Genomic DNA, 26599 nt, shown 5'->3' with positions numbered 1-26599 from the left:
GCACGTTCTGGGGAGAAAATTAGGGTTCTGAGGGCTTCCCTCGGGGACTCACCGGCGGGAACACAAAGCCGGCCCGGTCCGGTCCAGCTGCGGGTCTGAGGTGCTGGGGGACACAGATCCGGCCCGGTTCGGCCCAGCCACGGGTTTCAGGTACCGGGGGCCACAGACCCAGCCGCGGGTTCCAGGTACCGGGGGACACAGACCCGGCCTAGCCCGACCCGGTCCGGCTCAGACGCGGCTTCCAGGTCCCGGGGGACACAAACCGGGCCCGGACCGGTCCAACTTCCCGGTGCCGGCGGACACAACCCCAGCTCGGGGCTCTTCCCTCCTGATCCGGACGGGAAATGCGAGCGCCGGAACCGGATGGGTTCTGAACGCCGGTTGGGTTCCGAACCCCGGTTGGGTTCCGAATCCCGGGCGGGATTCGAACCCGCGTCTCCCCGTCCAGCCCGGGCGAAGGGGCTGCCGGGAGCGGGCTGAGGCAGCCGGGCCGGGCCGGGCCTTTCCCGGCACCGCCGAACTCCTGAGGGAGCGGGAGCGGGAGCGGGAGCGGGAGCGGGAGCGGGAGCGGGAGCGGGAGCGGGAGCAGGAGCAGGAGCAGGAGCAGCGTTCGGGCTCCACCTGAGGGGCCTCGGGCTTTCCAAACCCCACCCCCGGCCGCTCCCCCGCCGGCGAGGCCCGGCCCATGGCTCTGCGTTCGGCGGGTCGGGCCCGGGCCGTTTCCTGGCGGCTGCAGAGGGCCCCGCAGGTTGGGTCCGCGTCATGCGGGACTACGAGGAGGTGACCGCCTTCCTGGGCGAGTGGGGCCGGTTCCAGCGTTTGGTTTTCTTCCTTCTCAGCGCCAGCATCGTCCCCAATGGCTTCAACGGCCTCTCCATCGTCTTCCTGGCCGGGACCCCCGAGCACCGCTGCGCGGTGCCCCGCGGAGCCAACCTGAGCGGCGAGTGGCGGAACGCCAGCATCCCGCTGGAGCTGCGGGCCGGCCGGCCGGTACCGAGCCGCTGCCGCCGGTACCGCTTGGCCCTCCTCGCCAATTTGTCGGCCTTGGGGTTGCGGCCGGGTTGGGACGTGGAGCTGGGCTCGCTGGAGCAGGAGCCGTGTCTGGATGGCTGGGAGTACAGCCGGGATGTCTACAGCTCCACCATCGTCACCGAGGTAAAGGGGGGGTCGGTTCGGTTCGGTTGGGTCGGGTTGAAGCGGGGAGGGTATCCCCGAGCTGTCCCAGGTGTTTGTGAGAGCTTCTGTTGGCTTCTGCTTGCTCTGGGATAGGGGTTTTCCTTGGAGAGGATGAGGGGAAAAGGTTTCAGACTGGAAAGGTTTGGGCATTGGGAAGGAATTCTTTAATCTGAGGATGCTGAGACCCCGATCCAGGTTTCCCAGAGGAGCTGTGGCTGCTCCATCCCTCTCCCAGCCCAGGTTGGATGGGGCTTGGAGTACCCTGGGCTGGGGGAGGTGTCCCTGCCCATGGCCCAGGTTGGAATTGGGTGATCTGAAAGGTCCCTTCCAACCCAAACCATTCCATGATGATCCCTGTCCCATCATGGTTGGAGCACCCAGGGCTGGGGGGAGAGTTGTCCCTGCCCGTGGCCCAGGTTGGAACTGGATGATCCCCAAGGTCTCTTCCAACCAAAACCATTCCATGGTTCTCAAGTGTGGCCATAACCAGTTTGGGGTTGACTCTGGAGGTCACAGAATCACAGAAAGTTTGGGGTGGGAAGGGAGCTCTGAAGATGATCTCCCCCAACCCTCCTGCCAGAGCAGGGTCCTTGCTGCAGGGCATGGGGGTCCTTCCCAATCCCTTCCCCTGGGATTCTGTGGGATGTGCACAGGAGGTGCTCAGGGGGCTTCATTGGGTGTCTGCAGGTGGCTTGGGACAAGGGACTCAGCTCACTCAGGGCTCCAGTGATGTCTCAGTCAACTCAGGGCATCAAAAGAGTTGGGTTTTTTCCTTTTAAAAAATAAAAAATGCAGCTGAACTCACCCTGAGAGAGGAGACTGGAATGAGGTGTTTGGAAGAACATCTTTGCTGTGGCTGCCCCATCCCTGGCAGTGTTCAGGGCCAGGTTGGATGGGGCTTGGAACAACTGGTCCAGTACAAAGTGTCCCTGAGCATGCAGAGATGGTGCTGAAGGTCCCTTCCAACCCAAACCAGTCTGGGATTCTGTTGAGTTGTGCAAGATCCAGGAGCTGGGAAGCCCTGGTTTGATGCAGGATCCCTGGACTTTGCTGTGTGGCTGTTCTGGTCATGCCCCAGTGCCCTGCAGGGCCAGGGCAGGGTCCTGTCTGCTCACACACACACCCCTGGAGTCAGTTTCTGTGGTCAGGACAAGCAAGTCGAGGTGTAGCTGTGCTGGTTGTGCCTTTTGGTAGAGGTGTTGGCACATTTAAGATGCTAGGAAACAGATTTTGGGGAATAACTGAATTTCGAAAGGTGAAAAATAGTTCTCTTCAGCAAGTGCTTGTACAGCCCCAGCATCTCTGAGCCTCTGGAGGAGTTGGACAGACCTGGGAAAATGGTTTGCTGTTATTCCCTGCTTTGCAGAGTGGGGTGTGATGGGTGTGGGTACTTAATGACCACAAACTAAGCCCAGAGGAGGAAGAGAGGGAGGAAGGTGAGGAAGGGAAGCATTGCCTCAACCCTTTTTACAGAACTTTTTTGGGGGAGCTGCTGCTCCTCTCGCTTTCCAGACCCTGAGGTGCTCTTAGGGCAGGGGGAGACCATCAGCATCTTCTCCTGGGATCCAGGTGAGCACAGGGGGTTTGCTCCCAGTGCCTTGCTGGTTTAGACATGCTTTCTGTCTCTGGACCTTCTTTGCTGAGTTTTTTCCTCAGTGCAAATTACAAATCCCTTCAGCTCAGAGCATCTGGAAGAAACAGGAGCTGCTCCAGTTTTGCTCTGCCTCTTTGTGCCTCTGCTTTGGCAGAGGTTTGCTGGCTCTGGGAGGTGAGGTTTGGCTGCCCAGACATCATGCACTGAGGCAGTATTATTATTATTTTTATTTTTTTTCCCCCCCTCCTTTAATTTGAAGGCTTCTGAGGGCGTTTTGCAAGAGCTGTGGCCTTTCACATACTTGCAGGTTTTCAGTGGTAAACTTGTTGAATTTCTTGGCTTGGTGCTGCTGCTTTTATGATTCACTAATCTTCTGTTTGGTTGCATATCTCCCAACTCGTTGAATAATCATGAGGACCTTTGTCCCACATTTCCCTAGCTGGCTCTGGCAGGGGGAAAGGGGGATTTATTTTTTCTTCTAAGCAAGGTTTTTGCCGAATCTCTCCTGTCTCTACAAAGTCCTCATTTATGGTTCTGCTTTTCAGGGGAGACTGAAAACATTCAGTTCCCTTCCCTTTTTTCACAGACACCACCAGCAGAAGGGTGTTATTAGCCTGTCTGTGGTATTTAACCAGGTCCCCCACAACAAAATCCCTTTTAGGCTTCTTTATTTTTTAAAATGCTGTCGCTCGGGGGCTAAGAAAAGCTTTGGCTCCAGAAGGCATCTGTGTCATTTTTATTCCTCCCTCAATCCCATAAAAATAAAGAATGTAGCAGTAATAAAAAAGTTCATCTGTGGTAGTAGTAAAAGGAATAAAGCCAGGGGTGGTTAAGGGAAAAGCCTGACTTCTTCTGACTTCATATCTCTTGTGGGGATATACTGAATTTCTGGAAATAAAGTAGTGCAGTCAAAACATTTTAGTCTAGAAGGGAGTAATTCTTAGATACTGAAACAGAAATAGACACTGAATATTGCTGCTCATCCTCCACATTCTTGTCAGAATAAAGGGAAAAAAATCTGGTTTTCTTTTAATAATTAAGAATTAATGTCTGAAAGATTTACTTCTAAAATGCTGGCATTTTCAAGGAGTGATTAAAGAAGCACATAGGGCAGAACTGGACAAAGCAGAGAGGTTTCTGACCCTGCAACAGAAAATAGGGTGAGTTTTATTCCAGAATTGTAGGCTGGAGAGCATAAAAATTCCAGGAGTGCTCTTTTAGAGTCACTGTTTGGGTTCTGTTGTCTTCAGGTGTAAAACTCTGCTCATTTTTCTCAGTTGCTGATGTTTGTGCCCTGTTTCCTGCCCCAGCCACCTCCAAAATGTGATGGGTAGCACAGAGTTAGCTTTCTGCACTAGAATTATAATAAAATATTTGTCACTTCCACTTATGTGTCAGTTTTACCTCTGTAAAACTTGAAAATAACTACAAGGGGAGAAATTGAGCAGAATGTCTGTTTTGAGCAGAATGTCTATTTTGTAGATAGACTTCTCTTTATGTTTAGATAACAAACTTTAAGGAAACATCTTCAAATTTTTGGAAGCTTATTTTTGGAGGAAAGGATATTTAACAACACCCAGAGCTCTGAAGTCAACATAAAATATTTATAAAGGTCTAAACTAACCCATGGTCACAAGATTTTATTGTTTTTGAAGAACCTGCCTCTACTTGCAGAGAGAAGCCAGTGGCAGGAGAGAGGAGAGTGTTGGATCAGCTTCAAAAATTCTTTTTGTTGTGTTGGGTTTGAAAGGAAAATATCTGCAGATTGGGCCATTCCTTGTTCCAAAGTCATCACTGCTGCTGACAAAGCCATCACCCCAAGGTGCTGAATTGTTTGGGAAGGAGCTGGAGCCCAAAGGATCTTGCAGGCTCTCTGAGGGAGGTGTTTAAACTCCAACAGAGGGATGACCTCAGCTCTGAGGAGGCCACAGCTTGAGTCCTGTGTCCAGTTCTGGGCCCCTCAGCTCAGGAAGGAGATTGAGGTGCTGGAGCAGGTCCAGAGAAGAGCAAGGAGGCTGGGAAGGGATCCAGCACAAGTCCTGTGAGGAAGGGCTGAGGGAGCTGGGGGTGTTGAGGCTGGAGAAGAGGAGGCTCAGGGGAGACCTCATCACTCTCTCCAACTCCCTGAAAGGAGGTTGGAGCCAGGGGGGGGTTGGGCTCTTTTCCCAGGCAACTCTCAGCAAGACAAGAGGGCACAAGAGGTCTCAAGTTGTGCCAGGGGAGGTTTAGGTTGGACATTAGAAAGAATTTCTTTCTGGAGAGGGTGCTCAGCCATTGGAATGGGCTGCCCAGGGAAGGGGTGGATTCTCCATCCCTGGAGATATTTCCAAAGAGCCTGGATGTGGCACTCAGTGCCATGGGCTGGGAACCACGGGGGGAGTGGATCAAGGGTTGGACTTGAGGAGCTCTGAGGTCCCTTCCAACCCAGCCCATTCTATGATTCTATGATTCTATGACCTCTTCTAAATTTGGGATAAATTGGAACAAGGATGCTCTGGGCTGGGCTTTGAGCCCCGGGTACCAGTGCTGAGGAGCTCGCAAGGCCCGCAGCTGCTCTCTGAAGCAGAGCTGGAATGTTTGTCTCCTGTTTGGTGCCCTGACACCTTGCTGAGGTGAACCTTATCTCCTTCAGTGGGGCAAAGGCCGTTGGAGCTGGCAGGCTAGCTCAGAGGATACTAAGAGGTGAAAATAACACATGGTTTTGGAGCACTGGGTCGTCGGGAAGCGCGTCCAAAAAACCCCGCGGGCAGCAGGAGTCGATCAGTAACTGCTCCTGGGGCTCTTGCTCTTGGGGATGCTGCTCTCCTGACACTCATCCTGGGGTGACTTCTTCCTGGGCAACACACAGAGTGGCAGAAGGGTTCTGGGGGACTGATGCCACTGTCACTGTGTAGGAGATGGACCTCGTTAGGGAGTCGTTAAAAAAAATGGAAGACTTCAGCATTTATTTACTGGGACAAGAAGTACCCAACCTTAAAATCCCTCTCTTCTGATTCTCCTGCATCTGTGGAGGGTGGAAATAGCTGGTGTTGCACAACCAAGGTAGTTTTTCCCTTGGAAATTTTATTATGAAGTTTGGTTTGGTGCCTGGTCCAAGATCTGCAGCCGAGCAGCGTGGCTGGGCTGGCAGACAGAAAAACAACCTGGTGAGCATTGCCACACTTGAAGGGCTGCTGTGTTTCCACTTGCCAGAGCAAAAAAAAAAAAAATACTTTTGGCAAACCAGTGCTAAACATTTTCATACCATCAACTTTTCCAAGCACCATCTCTGTCTGAAGAAAACATTGGTGAGCAGGGCAGGGGCTGCAGAGCCAAGGGTTGCACAGCCTGGTGCCAAAGGACAGGGGGGAAGGTGCTGAGAGGAACTAAATCCCAACCAGAGGTTCATTAGCTGGAAAATAATGACTGCTTTGTCATGGGGGGCTGCACATCACCAGGATAGTTAGACTCCAGTCCTGTTATTGAAGATGTCTGGCTCCAATAGCTGATCCAAAGATCATTCTCTTGGGAAGGAAGGGCAAGTCTTCAGTAATGCAGGATTTGTCCTGCCAGGGGGATTTATTTTCCTTGTAAAAGTCCTCAAACATAGGCAGATGATCAGCACCAAAACCTTTGGACTGTATAAACCTGCTAACCATCATTTGCTGCACAATTGGAAGTGCCAGCTGTATTTTATTAGAGATTCTTGGGTCTGTGGTCACCACTCCACTTTTCTTTAATCTGTAATGAAGCACAGCTTTGGTTGAATAAATACAGATTTAATGATAAATGGTACTGACAGTCACAGATCTGAATGATCTTGGGAAGTCCCATGAGGGGTAAACATCTGGGAATGCACTGAGAGCCATAGTTCTGAAGTGAGGTTCTGGAATGGTGCCTGAGGGATGGTCCTGCTGGGGTTTGTTGGACCAGTGCTGGTCCCTGAGCCTGGAGCTGGTTGGGAATAAGGGCAAGGATAACAGTGAGAACTGTGAAGTATGATAAAAGGAGAGGTTCTTCAGACACAAAACCAGATTTATCAAAGGAGAGGTTAAGAAATGACTTAAAAATCAGGAAAAGGTGTGTTTTGTTTGTTCCCATGACCTTAAAATAAAATAAATCTGAGAAGAATTCCTAAGGCAGCCCAAGGGGTTGGCAGGGCAGGTTCCACCAACACCAAGGAGCATCACGCATCCCTAGGAAAACTTCCAGTTGGAATTCCAAGCTGAGATGCTTTTCCATGGGACAAGTGGCCAGGGTTCTGCCCCAGGGATTTGGGAGGAGGGGAAGGTGATTGCTCCAGCCCTGGGGGTGCAGTGTTAGCAAAGAGGGAGGGGAGATCCCTGGAGCCAAAAGTTTAATCCTAAAGAGATGGGATTGGGACAAAGGGAAACACTGCCAGGCCATGGACAAGGTGGGTGGTGGAGTTTTTTAGTTAAAAAACCTCCACCCCACACTATACTTAATTATTTGTAATTAGGGAGCCAGGGGGATTATTTCCTGAGGGTCAGGTTGGAGCTTTTCATTTCACCTTTTTTAATAGAGGTGAAAACCTAAAACTTTTCATCTCTAAAACCTCAGCAGGGGCCCTGGGGGAGCTGTTTGAATGCCCCATCCCAGGAGCTGTGGTTGCCCCCAGCTCCCTCTCCCATGGGCTGCAGGAATTCCTGCTCCTGGGAAGGTGTCAGGATGGGGAAAGCTTTGGGAAGTCCTCCAACTGCAGCATAGCAGGGAGGGGAGGAACCAGGTGTCCCTGCTGGGTTTTGTCCTTTCTTCTAATATTTATGGACTTTTTTCCCCCCCAAATAACCAAAATAAAACGAAGACTTTTTCAATAAGAGTTGTTGGTGTAGCTACAAAAATAACACCAGTGGTATTTCAAAAAATATGGGAGGAGATGGGAAACTATTGCAGTCTTCATTTCAGAAATATCTTGTTTTCTTCTTCCCTTTTGGTTTTCATTGTGGAGATCTTGGGTTGTTTGGGATCTGTTTCAATCTGTATTCCAAAGATTAGAACTGAGGTTAGTTTGGTTCCCAGTGGGCTGTCTGCAGTCTCTCAGAAATGTAACCAAGGGGGAGATGATAGGAAAAAAAAATCTTATTTGTGTATTTCAATTTATCTTGAATGAGAAATGTCAATTTTCAGTGACAAACTTCACTGTAGGTGGGGAAATCAAGCCTGGGTCTCTTCTCCCTCCTTCCAAACCCAGCAGAGATTTTGGAAGGGAGGATAAAATTATTTCTTACTGGCAGTCCTGGATGGGAGGGGAAGGACCAGAGGCATCAGGTGTGTCAGGAAAGCCACTTGTGTCCCATGGGTGGCACAGAGCTGCATCCATGCTCTGGGCTAATTATTCATTTCTCTTTTGGAGAGGAAAAAAAAAAAAAAAAAATCTCTTTCCTACCCTCAGTTTGCATCCAGGCTCAGCCAAGATGGTTGGAAAGAAATCCTGTTTATTAAGAAAAAACCTTTGCTGTTTTCTCTCCCCACAGTGGAATCTTGTGTGTGACAACGACTGGAAAGGACCCCTGAGCACCTCCCTCTTCTTTGTGGGTGTCCTGATTGGATCCTTTGCATCAGGACAGCTCTCAGACAAGTAAAGTATAAACCCCAGAGCTGCTGGCTCCTTGCTTCATGCTGCTGTGTGAGCAGCTCATGGAGGGGAAGTTGCCTCTCAGTGGCTTTCTCCTGGGGTTCTCTAATCTGAAAATCCACAGGGGGTCCCTTTAGGGGGTCCTGAAGTAGGACAGAATGGTCCAAAGATTGTTAGTGAGTGTTAATCTCCATTGTTTGCTTTTGCAGCAAAACCACTTGTGGAGCAAACTGGTTTTATGCCAGCAAACAGGTGTAGTAGATAAGTTTAATCTGGAAAAATCAGATCAAGGCCATTCTCTTCTGATTACTTTGGCCTCTGTTCAGAGAGTTCCCTGGGGCTTGGTTGCCTTTTTTTCAGGTCAAACTGAAAACTCCCTTTTTAACCCCACCCCCCCCAGCTTCTCTTCCTCATCATCAAATACAACTTTGAAGTCCAACACTCTGTGTTTGTGGGAGCTGCAAAGCTTGGAGTTTCCTCAGCTGTACTTCAGAGAAGCAAGGCTTTTTTGTTTGGGGAATTTATTGGTTTTTTTCTAATTTTTATTTCTGGATTTCTAGTCCCAGAGCATGCTGCCTTTCTTATTTAGCAGCACAAACATGAAAAAATGGAAGGCACCATGAATTTTGTGATGCTGACAGGCTGTGGGTTTGGCTCAGGCCAGGTTTAACTTAATTTCTTTTTTTTTTTTTTTAATACTTCCATCACTAGGATTGTTAATATCCCTTTAAGAGTTTGTTTGATTGATTTTTTACCAAGTGGAGTGAAGATTGCACCTCAGCAGCTTCCCTTCTTTTACCTTCTTTAACATGTTGATCCGAGTTAGGAACTGGGTGTTCCTTAGAGAAAAAGGAGCACCTAATCCTCTGGGATTCTAAATTATTTGTTCCTGGTGTTTTGTCTCCCTTCTCATCCTATCCATAAAAAAACTTAAAGCACAAACTTAAAGGCAACTGAGCTGGAAGCCTTTGGAATATTATTTTCTCTTGGCCAGGGGCTTTTCTTAAATATATTCAGAATAGTTGTGCCTGGGTCATGTTTTCTAAACCTCTGTTTTTTGCAGAGGTTTTGTGTCTCCCTTAGTATGCATGTGAGTAATTTTATTTTTCTGGTTTTGAAGATTTCATTTATTCTGTTGTATAATAATCTGGTTTTTGTTGTTTTTTTTGTTTTTTTTTTTTTCTTTCAATCTGTCCCTGGAAGGTTTGGAAGGAAGAAGGTGCTGTTTGCAACCCTGGCAATGCAGACTGGCTTCAGCTTCATCCAGATCTTCTCTACCAACTGGGAGATGTTTTCAGTCTTTTTTGTGCTGGTTGGCATGGGCCAGATCTCCAACTACGTGGCAGCATTTGTTCTGGGTATGCAAGTCCTGCTGGGCACAGGAGGAGTTCCTGAACCTTGTGCTTTCCCTGCCCCTTCCCAGTACTGCCTGAGAGTGTCTCCTCCCCACACACACCTGGAAAACTCCTGCTCTCCCTGGAAGTTTCCAGTTGATGGAGGTGCAGTCTGAATTGCAGAGGGCAGAATTATTCCCCTGAATCAAACAGCCCCTGAATTATTCCTGGCAGAAGCTGATCTCTTGCCATGAGAGGACCCCAGAGATCAAGCACTGAGAATGTTTTGGTGGTAGGTCAGGTGGTTTTAGGTCCTCGAATAAAATATGGAATTCTAGGAACATAGATTTATGGAATTTTAGCTACTTTGAGCTCCAGAGATACAGCAGGGCCTGGTTCTCTTCCCTTGATGCAGGGTCCTGCATGAGCAGCTCTGTATCTCCAGGGGCAGTGCAGACCCAGTGCCTTTCACCACCAGTCCTTAGAGGTGTTTTGGGGTTGCTCTGGAGTGCAAATGCTGATCTTCCCTCTTTTTTTTTTTGAACAGGGACAGAAATTTTGGGCAAATCAGTCCGGGTGCTGTTCTGCACCCTGGGGGTTTGCATATTTTATGCCTTGGGCTACATGCTGCTGCCCCTGTTTGCTTATTTCATCAGAGACTGGAGGATGCTGCTGCTGGCACTCACTGTGCCTGGGTTGCTCTTCATCCCACTCTGGTGGTGAGTAAGAATTTCAAAAGCTTTGGGTCTGTAGAAAGTCCTGGCTGCAGATTTTTAAGGTCCAGGCTTGTGCTGATTGAATTCAGGAATGGGGAGGTGAGGGATGGGAGCTGTGTCCTTCTTTTCCCACCTGTTGAGCTGGGAGTCTTTAATTTCTGGGTGATGTCGTTCATTTTCTGTGGGTTTCTGTAAAATTAAGTGATGCACCAAACTCATCCTTCTGCAGCACCTGAAATCCAGGAGTTTTTAAGGCCAGGCCTGACACAGAGCTGACAAGCTGCAAAATGGCATCCTGGGCTGGCTCAGGAACAGCGTGGCCAGCAGGTCCAGGGAAGGGATTCTGCCCCTGTGCTCAGCCCTGGGGAGGCCACAGCTTGAGTCCTGTGTCCAGTTCTGGGCCCCTCAGCTCAGGAAGGAGATTGAGGTGCTGGAGCAGGTCCAGAGAAGAGCAAGGAGGCTGGGAAGGGATCCAGCAGAATTCCTGGGAGGAAGGGCTGAGGGAGCTGGGGGTGTTGAGGCTGGAGAAGAGGAGGCTCAGGGGAGACCTCATCACTCTCTCCAACTCCCTGAAAGGAGGTTGGAGCCAGGGGGGGGTTGGGCTCTTTTCCCAGGCAACTCTCAGCAAGACAAGAGGGCACAAGAGGTCTCAAGTTGTGCCAGGGGAGGTTTAGGTTGGACATTAGAAAGAATTTCTTTCTGGAGAGGGTGCTCAGGCATTGGAATGGGCTGCCCAGGGAAGGGGTGGATTCTCCATCCCTGGAGATATTTCAAAAGAGCCTGGATGTGGCACTCAGTGCCATGGGCTGGGAACCATGGGGGGAGTGGATCAAGGGTTGGACTTGATGAGCTCTGAGGTCCCTTCCAACCCAGCCAGTTCTAGGATTCTATGAAAACAGGACCTGCACTTTGTGTCTTCGGTGTTTTTTTCCCTACTTCATGAAATGCTCCTTTCAGGGGACATGTAAAGCTGGAGTAGTCCACATGGGGGTGGTGTTTCTTCACTTACACAATCGGTTGTCTCTGCTTCCATCCAGTTTCTGCTAAAGCTGGGTGACTGGGGTGGCACCCACTTTCTGACTTGCCTTTTTGTGACACTTTGTCCAATCCCTCATTTTCCATGTGTCATTCCCTAAGGCTTTGCCCCTCCATGCACAGGGGGCTGCTTCTGTCTTCACATTCCTGAGTTTTTTCAGGAAACCACTTTCCCAGACTCCCAAGGTTTTGGTTGCTGCTGAGTCATTGCTTGGTTCTCCAGCATTTCTAAAACCAACAGCAGCATTTTTAGTCCCTTCTTGTTCCAGTCTGCTCTTGAAAAACTGAATTCTGGTGTCGTTGCTCTCGGGTCTGCAAGAACTGGCAGGTTTGGAGCTCTTCCTGCCTGGAACAGTGTGTGTTGGAGCCTGCAGCAGTGCTTTCCATGGAAATGCTGAGCTCTTACTCTGAAACCTTTTTGCAGGGTCATTCCAGAGTCTCCCCGTTGGCTGATCTCCCAGGGAAGGTTTCAGGAGGCAGAAGAAATCATCCGAAAAGCTGCAAAAACTAATGGGGTTCCAGTCCCAGATGTCATCCTTGATCCCAGTGAGGTAAGATCTGTTCTGCAGCCCAGTTTTTTGGACCACATAAAAATTTCCAGACACATGAAGTGAGTTCTGCCTGAAGTGTACTCTGTGTGTCTCAAGTGGGTAAAGGGCCCTTATTTTTTTTCCTAAAAAGCAGAATAAGCTTTCTCTGCTTCATCAACATTTGCAAAGCCTTTGCTGTTCCATTCTGGTGGGAATGCCAGCATGCAAACCTCTTTGTGATCCAGTTCCCAGCTGCCTTTTTCTTTTAAGCTGCAGTTTGGGGCAAAAATCATGAATTTGAGGTACCTCTTGTGTTGTGACCTCAATACTTGTGCTGAGCAGACTTGTCATAACACAGGAATAATCCTGGCAGTGGGAAAAATGTCATTCTAGTTCAATTCCAGATTCAGCTCCAACTTCTGTGTTAAGGAGAACAAAACATGAGCTCCTTTAGGGTAGAGTAGCTGAGCAGTGGATTTGCCTTCCCATCCATTTCTTCCAGAAAATGGGCTCCAAGATCTGCTTAAGGTCCCTGGAATCCTCCATCTCCTCTTCTTAGAAAGAAATCCTGAGCTTGTTGCCATTGCAGCATGTTGGACCAGGGGAAGCTCTCAGGGTGGTGCTTATTTGCAGCTAAATCATTGCACATCAGCTTCCCAAAGCACAGATCAACATCCTGCCACTGGAAGGAAGGGAAGCTCCATGAATGGACACCATTTAAATTAAATTTCAATCAAAAACTCCTCTCTGTTTTTTACATTTTAAGATAAAAGTCACGCTGTTAGCCAAAAAAAGGGGCGCCAAAACTTTTCTTGGTCAGCAGTCTGTTGATGTTGTTCTTGTGTCTCCTTTCTGAAGAGCTCCAGCCCCTCTGGAGTCCTTAGGATGCATTAAGATTTATTTCCTCAGAAATCCAGCTGGTCCTTAGCCCTGGAGCAGCAGCTGGAAGGTGAGTTGTGGCTGGAGGAGCAAGCAGAGGGTTGGAGGATTCCTGGGACCCACCCAGCAGATTTCCCAAAGCACTTTAGGGTCCAGCAGGTGACCAGTCACAAACAGGCAGAGCACAAACAGGGCCTGGTTGGCTGCATTATCCCATTGAAGTGGGATAGTAATGTTTGGATGAGTGGTTTCATTACAAATCAGCTTTTTTTTACCCTCCCTGCCTTCCTCTTAGCTTTTTGTTCCAGCCTGTCCTGTTCAGGATTATGTTGTCTATTTATCCAGCTCCTAAAAGGCAGGATCCTTTTTTCTCCTCAGCTGTAAATGTCTGAACATTACTGTCCCTGGTTTTGTTTTGTGGTTTGTTTGGTTTTTCTCCCCCTTTTTTTTTTATTTTTTTTTTTTGTTTCCTGTTTGCTAGTTTCTTGGCAACAAATAGTGGCAGAACCAGAGAAGAGCATGTGATTTATGAGAAAGGGCTGAGCTGCAGAGCTGGGTGGCTGGAGGCATGGTTCAGGCAGAGTGCAAGTCATCAGGTGTAAAGAAAATCAGGTTTATGAAGGCAAATAATCCACTGAAGTTTGCTCTGCACCAGCACCCAACCATTATTTTACCCTCCAGCTCTGCAGAAGAAGATAACCCTCAGAAAACTTTTCACCTGACTTGCAGAGGTTGCTTAAAACTCTTGTTCCCAGTAGCTCAGATGCACTTTAGAGGACACTGAGAAGATATTGTGGGTTTGGAGTGGAGGGGCAAGACTTTAAAAGGCTTTTTGCCAAAAGAAACATCACCAACTGAGTAGGGAAGAGAGAGTGATGAGGAATTAAGTTAAACTACTGGTTGGTTTTACCTCTTTACTGATGGGTTGTGTCCTGCATTACATCCAGCTGCTTCTAGGAGACCAGTCTGGTGTTCCAGGGAAAAAATTATTGTAATTTCAAATAAAACAGAGTAGAAATGGTCTGTTAGACCAGGCAGAAGAAGTTTTAAGCAGTGAGGGGTTGCATTACAATCATTCTTGACTTTTATCTGATCATCCCTTGCATGCAGGGTGAAGGAGTGAGGAGACAGTGCCAAAAGAAGGCAGTCACTCTTCAAACATCTTAAAATTTAATTTGACCTTCTCAGGTCACTCTGACCTAAAAAAAAACCAAGGAAGGAAGTGATCTTTGTATACAGTTTATTGTGTTTGCACATAATAGGTGCCTGTCAGGCAAAAGGCATTCTTGCAGCTGGAGAAGTCTTTGCTGAAATGTTGTGAGCTGTCTGAGCAGGTTACAGCTCCAAAGTGTGAGAATTATAAATACTACACTGTTAATTTTTGGTAATTTTGAGCTGCTAAGGTGGATACTTGTTTCCTTCTGGCTTAGGTTTCCAACTGTTGATAGGCTCTGAGATTCTGCTAGATGTAAAATGTCCTTTAAAAACCCCAAAACAAAACCCTGTGCAAGACTACGAGATGAAAATCTTTCAAAAGGTCTTACTGTGAGACTCTTAAAATAACATTAAATTGATGAGTCAGTAAAAAAAGTTTAAATTCCTTTTTTTTTTTTTTTTTTTTCAATCTCATTGAGCATGAAACTTGTTCACATGCTTTGTGGATGAGTGTCTCTGCACTGTTTACATGGAAGTGGTTTTATTTCAAGGAGCTGGAAAGTTTCATGGGGAAAGGAGAAGTGTGGAGTCTTTTTGCTGATCTCAAAACCCCTAAATAATGATTTAGGGGACTCTTCAGCTGACGAGCCAGTTTCTCTCTGTTTCTCATTACTCTTAGGGTCAGGATGAGGGCACATTTACTAAACCAGTTCTGTTGCACTTTTAATCTTATTATTTCTTGCCCTGTCTTCAGTGGACATAGAGGACAGCTTGTAATTTTTTTTTTTGCTGGTGTTTGAAGACCATTCTTGGTGTTTCAAGATGCCCTCTGTCTTCTGGCCCTCAGGCCAAACAAACCCACATTTTTCAAATGTTTTATGATCCTGGCTGCTCTCTTTTTCTCTGGGTGCAGCTGATGTGCATCCTCCCTAAGGTGCTCTGCTCACAGAAAGAGCAAAACTCTGCCAGCAGTGAGACAGAAATGATGCTGTGGTTTTATAATTCAAGCAGAAAGTGCTCAAGAATCAGTTGCTTTGTGAATCTCTGGGAAGAGAGAATAATGTCTGATTCCAGCCTAAATTTGAAGTGACTTGAAATGAGGGAGGAGCAACTGGTTTCACAGCCTGTTTGTCTCTTAGAGCTTACATGGGTTTGGTTAAAAGTGAGGCACCTGTTTGATCTCTGCAAAAAAAAAAAAAAAAAAATAAAAAAAAAATAGGTTGGGGGGAGGTTAATTTTCACAAAAATTCTGCTGGTTCTGCTGAGTTAATGTTCTCCTGGCTCTGTGTGTTGGTTTCCAGCTGCAAGACTTGAATTCCCAGAAGCAACAGAGCTACACCATTCTGGATTTAGTGAGAACCAGAAATATCCTCACTATCACAATTATGTCAGTGCTGCTTTGGTAAGTCTGGAAGCACAAACCCAGCAGAACAGTTAAAAAGTGCTCACTGAATGCTCCAAAAAACACCTGGAAAGCCAACAACCTGCTGGCTGAAACATCAGAGTTCTGGTTCTGGAGGTTCTTTCTGTCAGGAAGAGTCCAGGAGCACCTCTGGGTTGGTGTTGCTGGTGCCTGGGAAGCTTCCCTGGGGTTGGCCCTTGGGGAATCTCCATCTGCCTGTAAGATTTTTAAGAGGGATGAGTTGTCTCCCACTTGGAGAAGTGTTGCCCAGGGTCTGAACACAAGGGCTGGCTGAGGGGTGGGGAGGATCTCCTCAGCTCTTTTGGCTTGGCTTTTAATTTGATCAAGCTGCCTCTGAAGTTCTGATCTGAGATTTCCCTAAACCCTCCTGCTCCTCCTCTGCTTTTACCCTGGCTGCAGCCACACTTCATGCTCCTTTGGATTCAAGTTGTCATTTCCTTTGACTTGAAACCTCATAGGAGCTGTAATTGCTCAAAAGAGGGAAAATAGATGGGTAACTTACACCCAGGGGCTATAAAATAAGGTTTAATTCATGCCTCTACCTACAGCACTCTACCCATGAAGGGCCCTCAAGAGCTTTAGAGTTCACTAACTCTGTTTGCTGCCTGACTGAGCAACATTCCCCTGCTTTAGTGAGCCAAAGCCTGGGAGCTCAGTCCCCTGACCTGCCAGTGCCTACAAGCTGATGTGGCTCTTTTTGGGTCAAAGGATGGTTTGGTTAATATTTAAGCCAGATTCCCTTGCCTTGCTACAAGCACCATCTGCATGGAGTCCTTCAGGAGCTGGTTTGGCCTCTGGGGCTGTAGAAGTCAACTGCAAAACCTGTTTGAAGGGAGAGATGTGGCCATATGTGATCCTTTCCATGTGCTGAGGGGCTTTTTACCCTGTGATAAAAGGAGTTTTATGATGGGCAGGAAGGGTCAGACATGTGCAACTGACTTACCCCATCTTCCCTCCTCTTGCAGAAGAATTTTCTGTTGCTTTGGGCAACTTTTCCACTAGTTTTACCTTGGGTGCCAGTTGCCCAGCCTCCTTTTAATTCATTTCCCCAAATATAAAGCATCCTGTGGTAACTCACAGCAGTGTTTTCCAGCCCACAGTATCCTGATGGTATCTTCTCTGTTAGGAAACAAAAAAAAAAAAAGGGTGGCTGCAGATAGCAGCCTTTAAAAATCATTGTTTTGTTAATTTTGAGTAAGTAGCAGACCTCTAATCCCTTTGCTGTCTTTGCCTTAGGCAGGAGGAAGTTTTGCTGTGTAAATACCCCTGTAGTTTTCCTAGGAGTTTTTTTTTTGGTTTTTTTTTGGCCAAGGTGATAAGCTAAGGCAAACTGCTACAGAAAGAGAATTCCAGCAAGCTCAGTTTGTTTGCAAAATAAAAATAACTCCCAGGGCTGGAGGTGCTGCCCAGCACTGTGGAAAGCACACAGCACTACTCTGGAGAAGAAGAACTTCAGCTGGCAGGGCTGGGCAGCCTCAGCTGGCTGACTTCAAACTGTCCCAGCTACACTGAGCAATTTATTTGAAGCCATTGGACCATGAAGGCTTCTTCCCAGGTCGAGGAGGAGGAGCTGGTCCTTGGCCAGTGGTAGGTGGATGCTGAAGGAGGTGAAGTGATGAGGGCCCTTGGCCTCACCATTGCAGCACTGCTCCAGTGCCTGGGGTCTCCTTGGTGCTGCTGGTGAAGCACAACCTTCTCTTTCCCAGCATTTCCCAAAGCATGTCCCTGTGCTCAGCCCTGGGGAGGCCACACCTGAGTCCTGAGTCCAGTTCTGGGCCCCTCAGCTCAGGAAGGAGATTGAGGTGCTGGAGCAGGTCCAGAGAAGAGCAAGGAGGCTGGGAAGGGATCCAGCACAAGTCCTGTGAGGAAGGGCTGAGGGAGCTGGGGGTGTTGAGGCTGGAGAAGAGGAGGCTCAGGGGAGACCTCATCACTCTCTCCAACTCCCTGAAAGGAGGTTGGAGCCAGGGGGGGGTTGGGCTCTTTTCCCAGGCAACTCTCAGCAAGACAAGAGGGCACAAGAGGTCTCAAGTTGTGCCAGGGGAGGTTTAGGTTGGACATGAGAAAGAATTTCTTTCTGGAGAGGGTGATCAGGCATTGGAATGGGCTGCCCAGGGAAGGGGTGGATTCTCCATCCCTGGAGATATTTCAAAAGAGCCTGGATGTGGCACTCAGTGCCATGGGCTGGGAACCACGGGGGGAGTGGAGCAAGGGTTGGACTTGATGAGCTCTGAGGTCCCTTCCAACCCAGCCAATTCTATGATTCTATGATTTGTCTCCAGGGCCACTTGCCCCTGGTGACGTGGCAGCCAGCTGTCCTTGGCAGGGGCACTGGGAAGGTGGCAGAATTCCCAGCCACCATGGGACTTGGATGCTGCCCAGCCAGCCTGGGGCACGGCAGAGAAAAAGCTCCCATTGTCTGGGGCTGTCCAAATGTGGATGCTGTGCTCCTCCTCTCTGACTTCAGACACAAAGCATGGAGGGTACTGACCAAAACCCAACATTCTCCTCCCAGAACTCCTTGGCAAACAGAAGGAAAAGCTTCTCTAGGCCTGGGCAGCACTGAAATGCAGTAATCAGACTTTCAAGCTGAGGCTGCTGGGTGCCTGCACTGGGGGTGATTAGCACTTATCTCCCAGGGCTGGCATGAAATGGAAGGGTGGAGGTGAGAATTAGTCAGCTCCTCTCCATCAGCATGGCCAGCAGTGACAAATGAGATGTCCTGAAGTGACAAATACCCCGAGGTTCCCTCCAGGGTCTGGGGGGAGCAGGCTGGGACCTGCAAAGGAGTTCAGGAGGAGCAGAGTAGCTGCAGCACCCCTGGTGGGCTCACCACAAGTGTCCCAGTGAGGCTGGCAACATCTCTGGAGTTACCTCATTGTGTTTTTATGCTCAACAGGATATTTTAATTCTTCTAAAAATGTTTTCTGTCATTGAACTCAAGAGCAGCTCCAGAGATCAAAGGCAGCAGCACAGCTTCATTGTTCTGAAGCTGGCGCTTGAGTTGCTTCAGAGGGGAACAAATCTGGCAGCTGCTGAATTTGCCCAATGTGATCATTTCACAGGTTTGCCACAGTTGGAGAAGGCCTCTTAAGATGTCCAACAGTCAACATCCCCCCTGAATAAAATAAATCTCAATATCAGGAGAGTGTCCCCAAAACCTTTCTGTGCCCAGCAGGGCCGTGGGAGAGGTTCGTGGCGACCTCGAGGGAGCAAAGCAGTTTCTCTGATGCTGTTCTCCTGCTTCTTTTCAGGATGATCATCTCCGTGGGGTATTTTGGGCTTTCTCTTGACACTCCTAACTTGCACGGGGATGTCTACATGAACTGCTTCCTCTCAGCAGTGATTGAAGTCCCAGCCTACACCATCTCCTGGCTGCTGCTCCGCAACCTCCCCCGCCGGTACTCGATGGCTGCTGCGTTGTTCTTGGGTGGCTGTGTCCTGCTCTTCATTCAGCTGGTGCCTTCACGTATGCAATCGTTAGTTGATCTCAAATACTCACATGATAGATGAAGTGTTGTACCCTAGGAGTGGAGGAAAAGTGGCCTGAGGGGATTAAATACCCCTCAGACCTTGTTTTGGCCCCTCTTCCTCAAGAGAATCCTGGAATCGTAGAATTCTGGGGTGGAAGGGCCCCCAAGGGTCACCTGCTCCAAGCTTCCTAGGTAGAAATAGGGTGGCCCAGCAGCCTGCCAAGATGAGTCTTAACCCTGTCCTTAATCCACCACTTCCCTCAGGAGATTATCCCAAAGTCTCATTGTTCTCTGGGTGAAAAATGTTCTTCTGGAGTCCAGTTGGGATCTCCCCAGAAGTAGCTTGTGCCCATCACCCCTTGGCTTGTCTGTGGGACTCCTGGGAAAAAGGGATTCTCCATCTTTTTGGCAGCCACCCTCTGTGTTCTGATCCCTGGTAATAGAGGAGCTCAGACAAGATGTCAGATCAGAGCAGTTTTAAAGGTGGCTCATTGGCTTTCTGAGCTGTTGGGATCAGCTCTGTATTCCAGCTTTTCCTTCTGAGCACATCCCTGGGAAGGTCCAAGTGTAAAACCAGGACTAGACCAGGCAGAACTTGGTAAGCAGAGGTTACCAAGAGGCTGCAGGACTTGTGTCCCAAAACAATGACTGCCTCTTTATGGCTTCCTTAAATAGTTATATTAAATGAAGACATTGTGGAAGAATTCTTGCTGAGCAGAGGCTTGGGTTGAGTGAGTGTTGATTGTCAAAATAATGTTTGGCAGCTTGAAAGAAGGAGAAAATGACATTTATTGCAAATCAAGCTGTGGGGATCTTCAGGCCAGTTGGAGTGAGAGGGTTATGGACCCTTCCTGGTCATGTTGGATATGACTGGGGGGGTCTTGTTGCTTGGCACTTGTTTGCATTGTAGAGAATAAAGAAAAGAGCCTGCCCAGAAGTGCCTTTTTGATCCAGGTACTCCCTGTTGCATTCTCTTTCTCCAGTCCTTGGAATCAGGGGGAGGCTGATAAGATCTCTTTCCATTTTCCAGGCTCACTGTCCCAGTCAAGGTCAGCTCAGCTTCCTCTAATTAAGTTACTGACTTGTAGCTAGGAATGTTAATGAGAAACCGAGGCAGGGAACCCAAAACAACTTGTTTCAAATGTTTAACTTTACCATAAGTGACTTTTTAATGAAGCAAACATTGTCTGCAAGAGCAGAGAGCTGGCCCCTGAAATCTGAGAGGGCCTCCCCAGTTCTTCCTCTCTTCTCCTTGTTTTGTTTGGTTTTTTTTTTTTTTACTTGGCAGAATTCTCAAGGAAATGAAAACGTTGAGCCTTAGTAATTTAAAAAATAACCCAGTAAATAAACTGGACAGCAGATACTGGAATGAAATGGGAGTTAAGAGTGGGAATGAGAGAGTCAGAGCTTGTCTGGAATCCTCCTGCCTTTTGCTTTCAGATCTCCGTGCCCTGTCCATCTTCCTGGTGATGTTAGGGAAATTTGGGATCACCTCTGCCTTTTCCATGGTTTACGTTTACACAGCTGAGCTCTACCCAACTGTGGTGAGGAACATGGGAGTGGGAGCAAGCTCCATGGCCTCCAGGCTGGGCAGCATCCTCTCTCCTTACTTCGTTTACCTCGGTGAGTGAACTCCTGAGTACAGGGGAGGAATGTTGTGGGGGGCAGGAAGAAGCAATGCTCCTCCCCCAGAGCACTGTGCCCCCCTCTGTTGGGTTTTTCTGAGGGTTTTTTGTTTCCAGGTGAAGCTGCAGGTAAGAAGGGGATCTCAGCAGCTCTGAGCAGCTCCACTCATAACCTAGAGAAATTGTGTTTCTGGTGAAGAGATGGCTGGCTCAGCAGAGACAGCTCTTAGAGCTGTTATCTCCCAGATTCCTGAGCTCCTAAAACCACATTTAAACCAAAATAACAATCCCAGAGTGCTGAGTTTTTTGCTTTTTACTGCAAGTGTTAAGTCTTGCAGGGCTGAAGCCCTGTACCTGGGTACAAACATTATCAGAGCCTGTGAGCTGATGCTGGCTTTTTGTGTCTGGGTATTCTGCCAGGTGCCTATGATAGGTTCCTGCCTTACATCCTGATGGGAAGCCTGACTGTGCTCTCAGGAATTCTGACTTTATTTCTGCCAGAAAGCTATGGGATGCCTCTGCCAGACACAATTGAGCAAATGCTGTTGGTGAAAGGGTAAGTGCCACCTTCTGATCCTAACACACCAGCTGCTCTCTGGCCTGAGGAGAGGGGAGGATTTGTCTGGGTGTTGCCAGAGGGGGAGGTTGGCTTTGGCTCTTCTGCTGAAGAGGGAAAGGCTTGGCTGGAACCAGGTTCCTCTTCCCCAGTGTGTAAATTCATGGGTGCAACACCAGGCTCCAGATGTGCTGCTTTGCTCTGAACACAGACAGATTGCTCATCTGGACTGCAATAGAAGTGGTGTTGCTCTGTGTAGCTGCTTTCTAAAGCAATGTCTTCCATCTTCTAAAGGTGGCTGAAGGGTTGAACCCTTCCAGTTTAGTTCAGCTGACCTAAAAAGGCATGGAGAGCATTTTTGGCCTTTTGCCCCAGCTCTGATTGAAGGTGGCAGATGAGCACAGACCTGATGAAAGACAGGGACCTGTCCAACAGGATATTAAAATCAGGGGCCTGTCATGCCAAAACAGGGCTCAGGGTAGCAAAAAGGTATTTTTTCCCCCTGTTCTCTTACCTGTTTTTTAAGTTCCTTTCTTTTCATTGCTTTTTTTCCCCCTCCTCCCCTAGATTTGAGTACAGGCCTGCATCTGGAAGCCCAAGGGAGTCCAAGGAGGAGGAAGAAAACCCAGAGATATTTAAAAGCACAGCTTTTTGATGGGATTCCTCTCTACTTCCTGGTGGACTGAAAAGCTGAATGGACCTTTCACCTAACAGAGGTTCTAGAAAGGGCTAGTGGTAACTTGGTTTCCTGCAATTTTAACCTTATTTATTAATTTAAGCACTGTGTTCCCTACCTTCTCTTTTTATATGAACAGAAATACTGTAAAGCCTTCAGTGAGATTGCTCAGCCAGAGTTGTTTCAGTGCAGTAGTACCATGGAACAGAGTTATCTGATCAACCCTTTGTCACTTTAGGTGCATAGGTCAGCTGAAAGATACTTGAAAATTAATTTGAGGGCTGGCAAGATACCTGGGTTCCTCAGTGAGCCTTCTCCAGAGATCAAGAAGTACAAATTGCAAAGAAAAAGCTGCTAATTGGTTTTGATTCCTTGACTTCTGTCCCTGGACAGGAAACTTTTATTTATTACACTGAAGGTTATGAGATGATGCTTCTCTGTGGTCTTCCTCAAATGATTTTGCAGATGCTGAATTTGTTGCCAGATTCAGGAAGGTGCAAAGAAAGATTTGGAGCATAAATTCTTGAGAGATTTGGGAGGTTTGCCTCACACAAAATATTCAGAGCACTGAAGTTTTGCTCACAAAACTCAATTCCAGTGCTGGTTTTTACTGTACTGGGGTGGTGAAGTGTTTACATCTCCTTCAGGGCTGAATTTATTTTCAAGGATGCAAAAAAGGTTTCATCCCTGTGCAGGGAGAGTGGTGTTGGTTGGGGGTTCTTCCCTTCTGGAAATTTTCTGAACTGTTTTTAACATTTTCTGTGCAATTTGGATGATGGAAACAACTCTCCTGTCTCTGTGCTTCCCAGGCACATGCACACAGCTCATGTATTTAGAGGTAAATTTGGGTGATAATCTTTGCCACTCCTTTGACCTTGTGGTGGGACATAGTGAGGATTAAATTCAGATTCTATTTCTGACCACTGCTTCTCCATTCTCAAGTGCCAACTGTGTGCTGGCTCTGAGGTCTGGTGTTCCACTTAGCTCATGTCAGCAGAATTGTTTTCAAATTTGGGTTATTTAAAAAAAAAAAAAAAAACAAAAAAAAAAAAGAAAAAACAAACCCCAAATCATTTGCCAAGAAATTACCACGTGGGTTGCAAAAGCACCCGTGGCATTACCTGTGTTTGTTTGAATATATACAATATATTTATTTACACTCTCCTGTGTGCCCTTGTGCTTCCACAAGTGGCAGTGGTGGAAGATTCCTCTCTTGTAGCACTTGTTTTGTTTTGTTTTGTTCTGTCTTGTGGGAATTTAATAAACAGAACCTGAACCTTTGTAGCCAGAGTTGGGGTTCCCTCTGCTGCAGCAGCTGCTGGTGGAAGTTTGCTGTTTTCCTACTGGATTGAAATACATCCATGGCATTGATTCCAGACTCTTGTGGATCTTCTGTCCTTCCCCACCTCCTTTTGGGGTTTAATTCCTGGCTGCAGCTGGATGTTGCCCAGTGTTACCAGCTCAGAGAATGGTACCAAGGACAATACTTTGGTTGTCCCATCAGAAATAATCCCCCAGAGTTTGGGGAGGTTCAGGGTCACTCCTGCTTAACAGCTTGGGCTCAGATTGTGGTTTGAAGCTGGAAATTGAGAAGCTGGGTTTTGCAAGGCTGGCTGCACATCCCATCATAAATATTATCCCAGCATAAATAGCCTTGCCATGAGCAAATACATCTCAGGAGAGAGCATGTCAGAACCAGTCCTCCTCACCCAAAAAACATGATCTGATCTGTCAGGCTTCCCAGCTCACTTGAAAGAGTTGTTGCAGACCTGAGGTGATGCCCTAAAACCTGCTCTTGTTCTTTGGAAACCTGGTGTCTGGAAACATTTTTCTTTTCTGGGTGTTGGAGAGGAATGAGCTGATAACCACAGGAATCTGCAGCTTCTTTGGGATTAATTTGCAAGTGCAAACACTCTCTGCCTGGAAACTCTTGCAGAAAATCTCCTGCCCTGTGAGATGCAGGTGAGACAGTGTGGGGATTCCTGCCCTAAAATACAGAGTGGTTCATGTCTGATTCACCTGTCCTTCCTCCCCCACTCTTTCCCCCAGGTCTGTGCCACAACAGTGAGGCTTTTCTTCTGGGATGTTGAAATATTTTTATGTTTACTAAAGTTTGGTGGGTTGTTTTGTGGCTGTTTTTTTATTATTATTGTTATTATTATTTTTAATCCAGGCAAATTAGAGAACCCAAAGGCCATCTCTCTGTGTCAAAACCATACATTTTTTGTCCATGCTTATCTTTGGAAAAACATAAAATACCAGTCACAGATGTAGAATGTATTTAATGCAGCCAACTGGGTTATTTTGCTTTTATTTTTTTTTTTTATCTTCTTTTCAACTTTCTAACACCAGAAGCTTGCTGTAGTGGGTAGGCAGAATCCAGGTGTTTCCAAAAGAAATGAAGTTTTTTTTTTTTCATCTTTCAGAAGTGGGAAGCCTGGGAAAAAAACCCTGACTCTTTTATTTTTTTGTTGAGCAGTCTGAACACCCCCTCCCCTGTTCCCAAGTCACTTTTTGGATGAATCAAAACCAGGGAGGTGGTGATGGCTCTGCCAGGGAATTGGGCAGCAGTAAAATCAAGCCAAGGATTGGGGTTTTTTTAACCCTTAATCCTTTTTTAATTACACAATCCCTTCATAGTTCTGTCCTGCCAGGAGCTCTGGAATATTTTCACTGCCTGCATCACTGTGTGGTGGGAATACTGCTGGTTCAGGGCACTTTTCTTTGGAGAAATGATGACACCAGTCCTGTGTCCCTCTTCTTGTGGAATTTGGGATTCACTGAAACACCTGGGTCAGTATTTGGAGGAACAGAACCTTAATCCTGGCACTTGGCAATGGGTTTCTGAAGGCTCAGGCACCACAGTGCCTTAATTACAGATGCCTTTGGGGTACTTTCAGCTGGTAATGTCCACAGCCTTGTATATAGAAAAAAAAAAAAGATTTCTTCTAAGAATGTAAATATTCCTGACTGTAACTAAATCTTACCCTAGGTTGTGGGGGTTTTTTATAGAAAAAATGCTTGTTATTTGTAAAGCTCAGAATAAAATCATCTCTGGAATTATCTTTGAAACAAAATGGTTTTGTCTCTTTTTTTTTTTTTTTTTTTTTTTTCTCCCTAAGGTGCTCCTGAAATGTTTGTAGCTGGAATATGGGGGAGCCTTCACCCAGACCCCAAGCAGCAGCCATGCAAACCCTCTCTTTGTGGGGTTTTGTGGGGTTTCCCATTGAGTTTTGGGCCCCTAAAGAAGCAGAAGTGGCAGGGGACAAGGTCAGCTGAGTCTGATGCTCTGGGGGGGTTGAGAAATTTTGGGACTCTGCCTTCCCCTGCCTGGGTTTCCTTACTCAATAATTCACATCTGGCTCATCCTGCCCCTGGACCTGAAGGTCTGGTGAAAAAAAAAGCTGCTTTAATTTCAGCCAAACTCTTGGAAAACCTGAGCCACTTGTGTTCTGTGTGTTCTCCTCACTTCCTCTGAAAAAAATGCAGCAAAGCAGCAAGGAAGTTTGAAGCTGAGATAATGGGGCAGCAGGAATTGGCTTCAGACAGTGCAGAACTAAACACTTGGCTGCCTTAAAACCAAAAAAAAAACAACCCTGAATTGCTAATTTTAGCCCTTTAGTGGAGAGAGGAGCAGCAGAAAGGGAGAAGAACCCTTTATTCCAAGCCTTTATTCTGTTGTTTAACAACCAGCCTGGTGTCTCTCCAGACTCTTGGGATTCTGGATCGTTTTCTGCAAGAGGTTGCTGGGAGCATCCCAACAGCAACAGCCCCAGGGGTGCTCATCAGCCCCAAGGCTTCCAACAGCCCTTGTGCAATCAGGCTCAGCCCTCCCCTTGGCATTCCCCTCCCTTGCAAAAACAAAACAAAAAAAAAGGTAAAAAAAAAAGTTAAAAATAAAGTAAAAAAAAAAGGTAAAAAAAGTAAAAGAAAAAAAAATAAAAAAGAGAAAAAAAAAGGTAAAAAAAAGTAAAAAAAAAATTTAAAAAAGAGGAAAAAAAGGTAAAAAAAGTAAAAAAAAAAGTAAAAAAAAAGGTAAAAAAGAAAAGGTAAAAAAAGTAAAATAAAGTAAAAAAAAGGTAAAGGTAAAAAAAGTAAAAGAAAAAGTAAAAAAAAGGTAAAGGTAAAAAAAGTAAAAAAAAAAGGTAAAAATAAAAAAAGTAAAAAAGCAAAAAAGAAAAGGTAAAAAAAATGGAATGTTGAACCTCATCCCATTGGGATCATCCCAACTCTCCAACCTCCTTTCAGGGAGTTGTAGAGAGTGATGAGGTCTCCCCTGAGCCTCCTCTTCTGCAGCCTCAACACCCCCAGCTCCCTCAGCCCTTCCTCACAGGACTTGTGCTGGATCCCTTCCCAGCCTCCTTGCTCTTCTCTGGACCTGCTCCAGCACCTCAATCTCCTTCCTGAGCTGAGGGGCCCAGAACTGGACACAGGACTCAAGCTGTGGCCTCCCCAGGGCTGAGCACAGGGGCAGAATCCCTTCCCTGGACCTGCTGGCCACGCTGTTCCTGAGCCAGCCCAGGATGCCATTGGCCTTCTTGGCCACCTGGGCACACTGCTGCCTCCTCTTCAGCTTCCTGGCAATCCAGACTCCCAGCTCCCTTTCTGCCACTCTGTGCCCAGCCTGGAGCTCCCCATGGGGTTGTTGTGGCCAAAGTGCAGGACCCTGCACTTGGAATGTTGAACCTCATCCCGTTTGTCCCAAGTCCCTTCCCAGTTTTCCTGCAGCCCCTTCAGGGATCTCCCAGACCTCACCTCCTCCTCTTTGCCTCCCAACAAACTGGAAGCATCCCTGCTGCTGCCTGAGCTTTGCCTCCAGGTCAGGTCAATAACAAGAAATCCAGGAGGCCAGCAG

General features: G+C 47.4%; 1 protein-coding gene and 1 long non-coding RNA gene across 2 annotated transcripts; one reads left to right on the top strand and one right to left on the bottom strand.

The window, feature by feature from the left end:
• The first annotated feature begins 172 nt into the window (after positions 1–172).
• Positions 173–24821, top strand: LOC139803164 (organic cation/carnitine transporter 2-like). Its single transcript, XM_071759064.1, has 11 exons — positions 173–537; positions 590–1155; positions 8245–8348; positions 9549–9703; positions 10227–10398; positions 11855–11981; positions 15296–15396; positions 18669–18883; positions 20328–20510; positions 20933–21068; positions 21636–24821. Exons 2-11 carry the CDS (start codon positions 763–765, stop codon positions 21721–21723), a joined length of 1674 nt encoding a protein of 557 aa, XP_071615165.1. The 5' UTR covers positions 173–537; positions 590–762; the 3' UTR covers positions 21724–24821.
• LOC139803168 (uncharacterized) lies at positions 13988–17139 on the bottom strand. The gene is made up of 3 exons (XR_011728912.1): positions 17053–17139; positions 16361–16536; positions 13988–15176 (listed from the first exon to the last, which is right to left on the bottom strand). It is a non-coding gene; the product is annotated as an uncharacterized lncRNA (long non-coding RNA).
• Positions 24822–26599: the final 1778 nt, after the last annotated feature.

Source organism: Heliangelus exortis, chromosome 15, assembly GCF_036169615.1.
Source record: "Heliangelus exortis chromosome 15, bHelExo1.hap1, whole genome shotgun sequence".
NCBI classification, from domain to species: Eukaryota; Metazoa; Chordata; class Aves; order Apodiformes; family Trochilidae; genus Heliangelus; species Heliangelus exortis.
The sequence above is the reverse complement of the archived record's forward strand: the minus strand, read 5'-3'. Positions and strand labels throughout refer to the sequence as shown.

Coding starts and splice junctions, on each gene's coding strand:
- LOC139803164 (XM_071759064.1), top strand. CDS start 763: ATGCGGGACTACGAGGAGGTGACCGCCTTCCTGGGCGAGTGGGGCCGG. Junction 1,156..8,244: donor GCTCCACCATCGTCACCGAG/GTAAAGGGGGGG, acceptor CTCTCCCCACAG/TGGAATCTTGTGTGTGACAA. Junction 10,399..11,854: donor CTCTTCATCCCACTCTGGTG/GTGAGTAAGAAT, acceptor ACCTTTTTGCAG/GGTCATTCCAGAGTCTCCCC.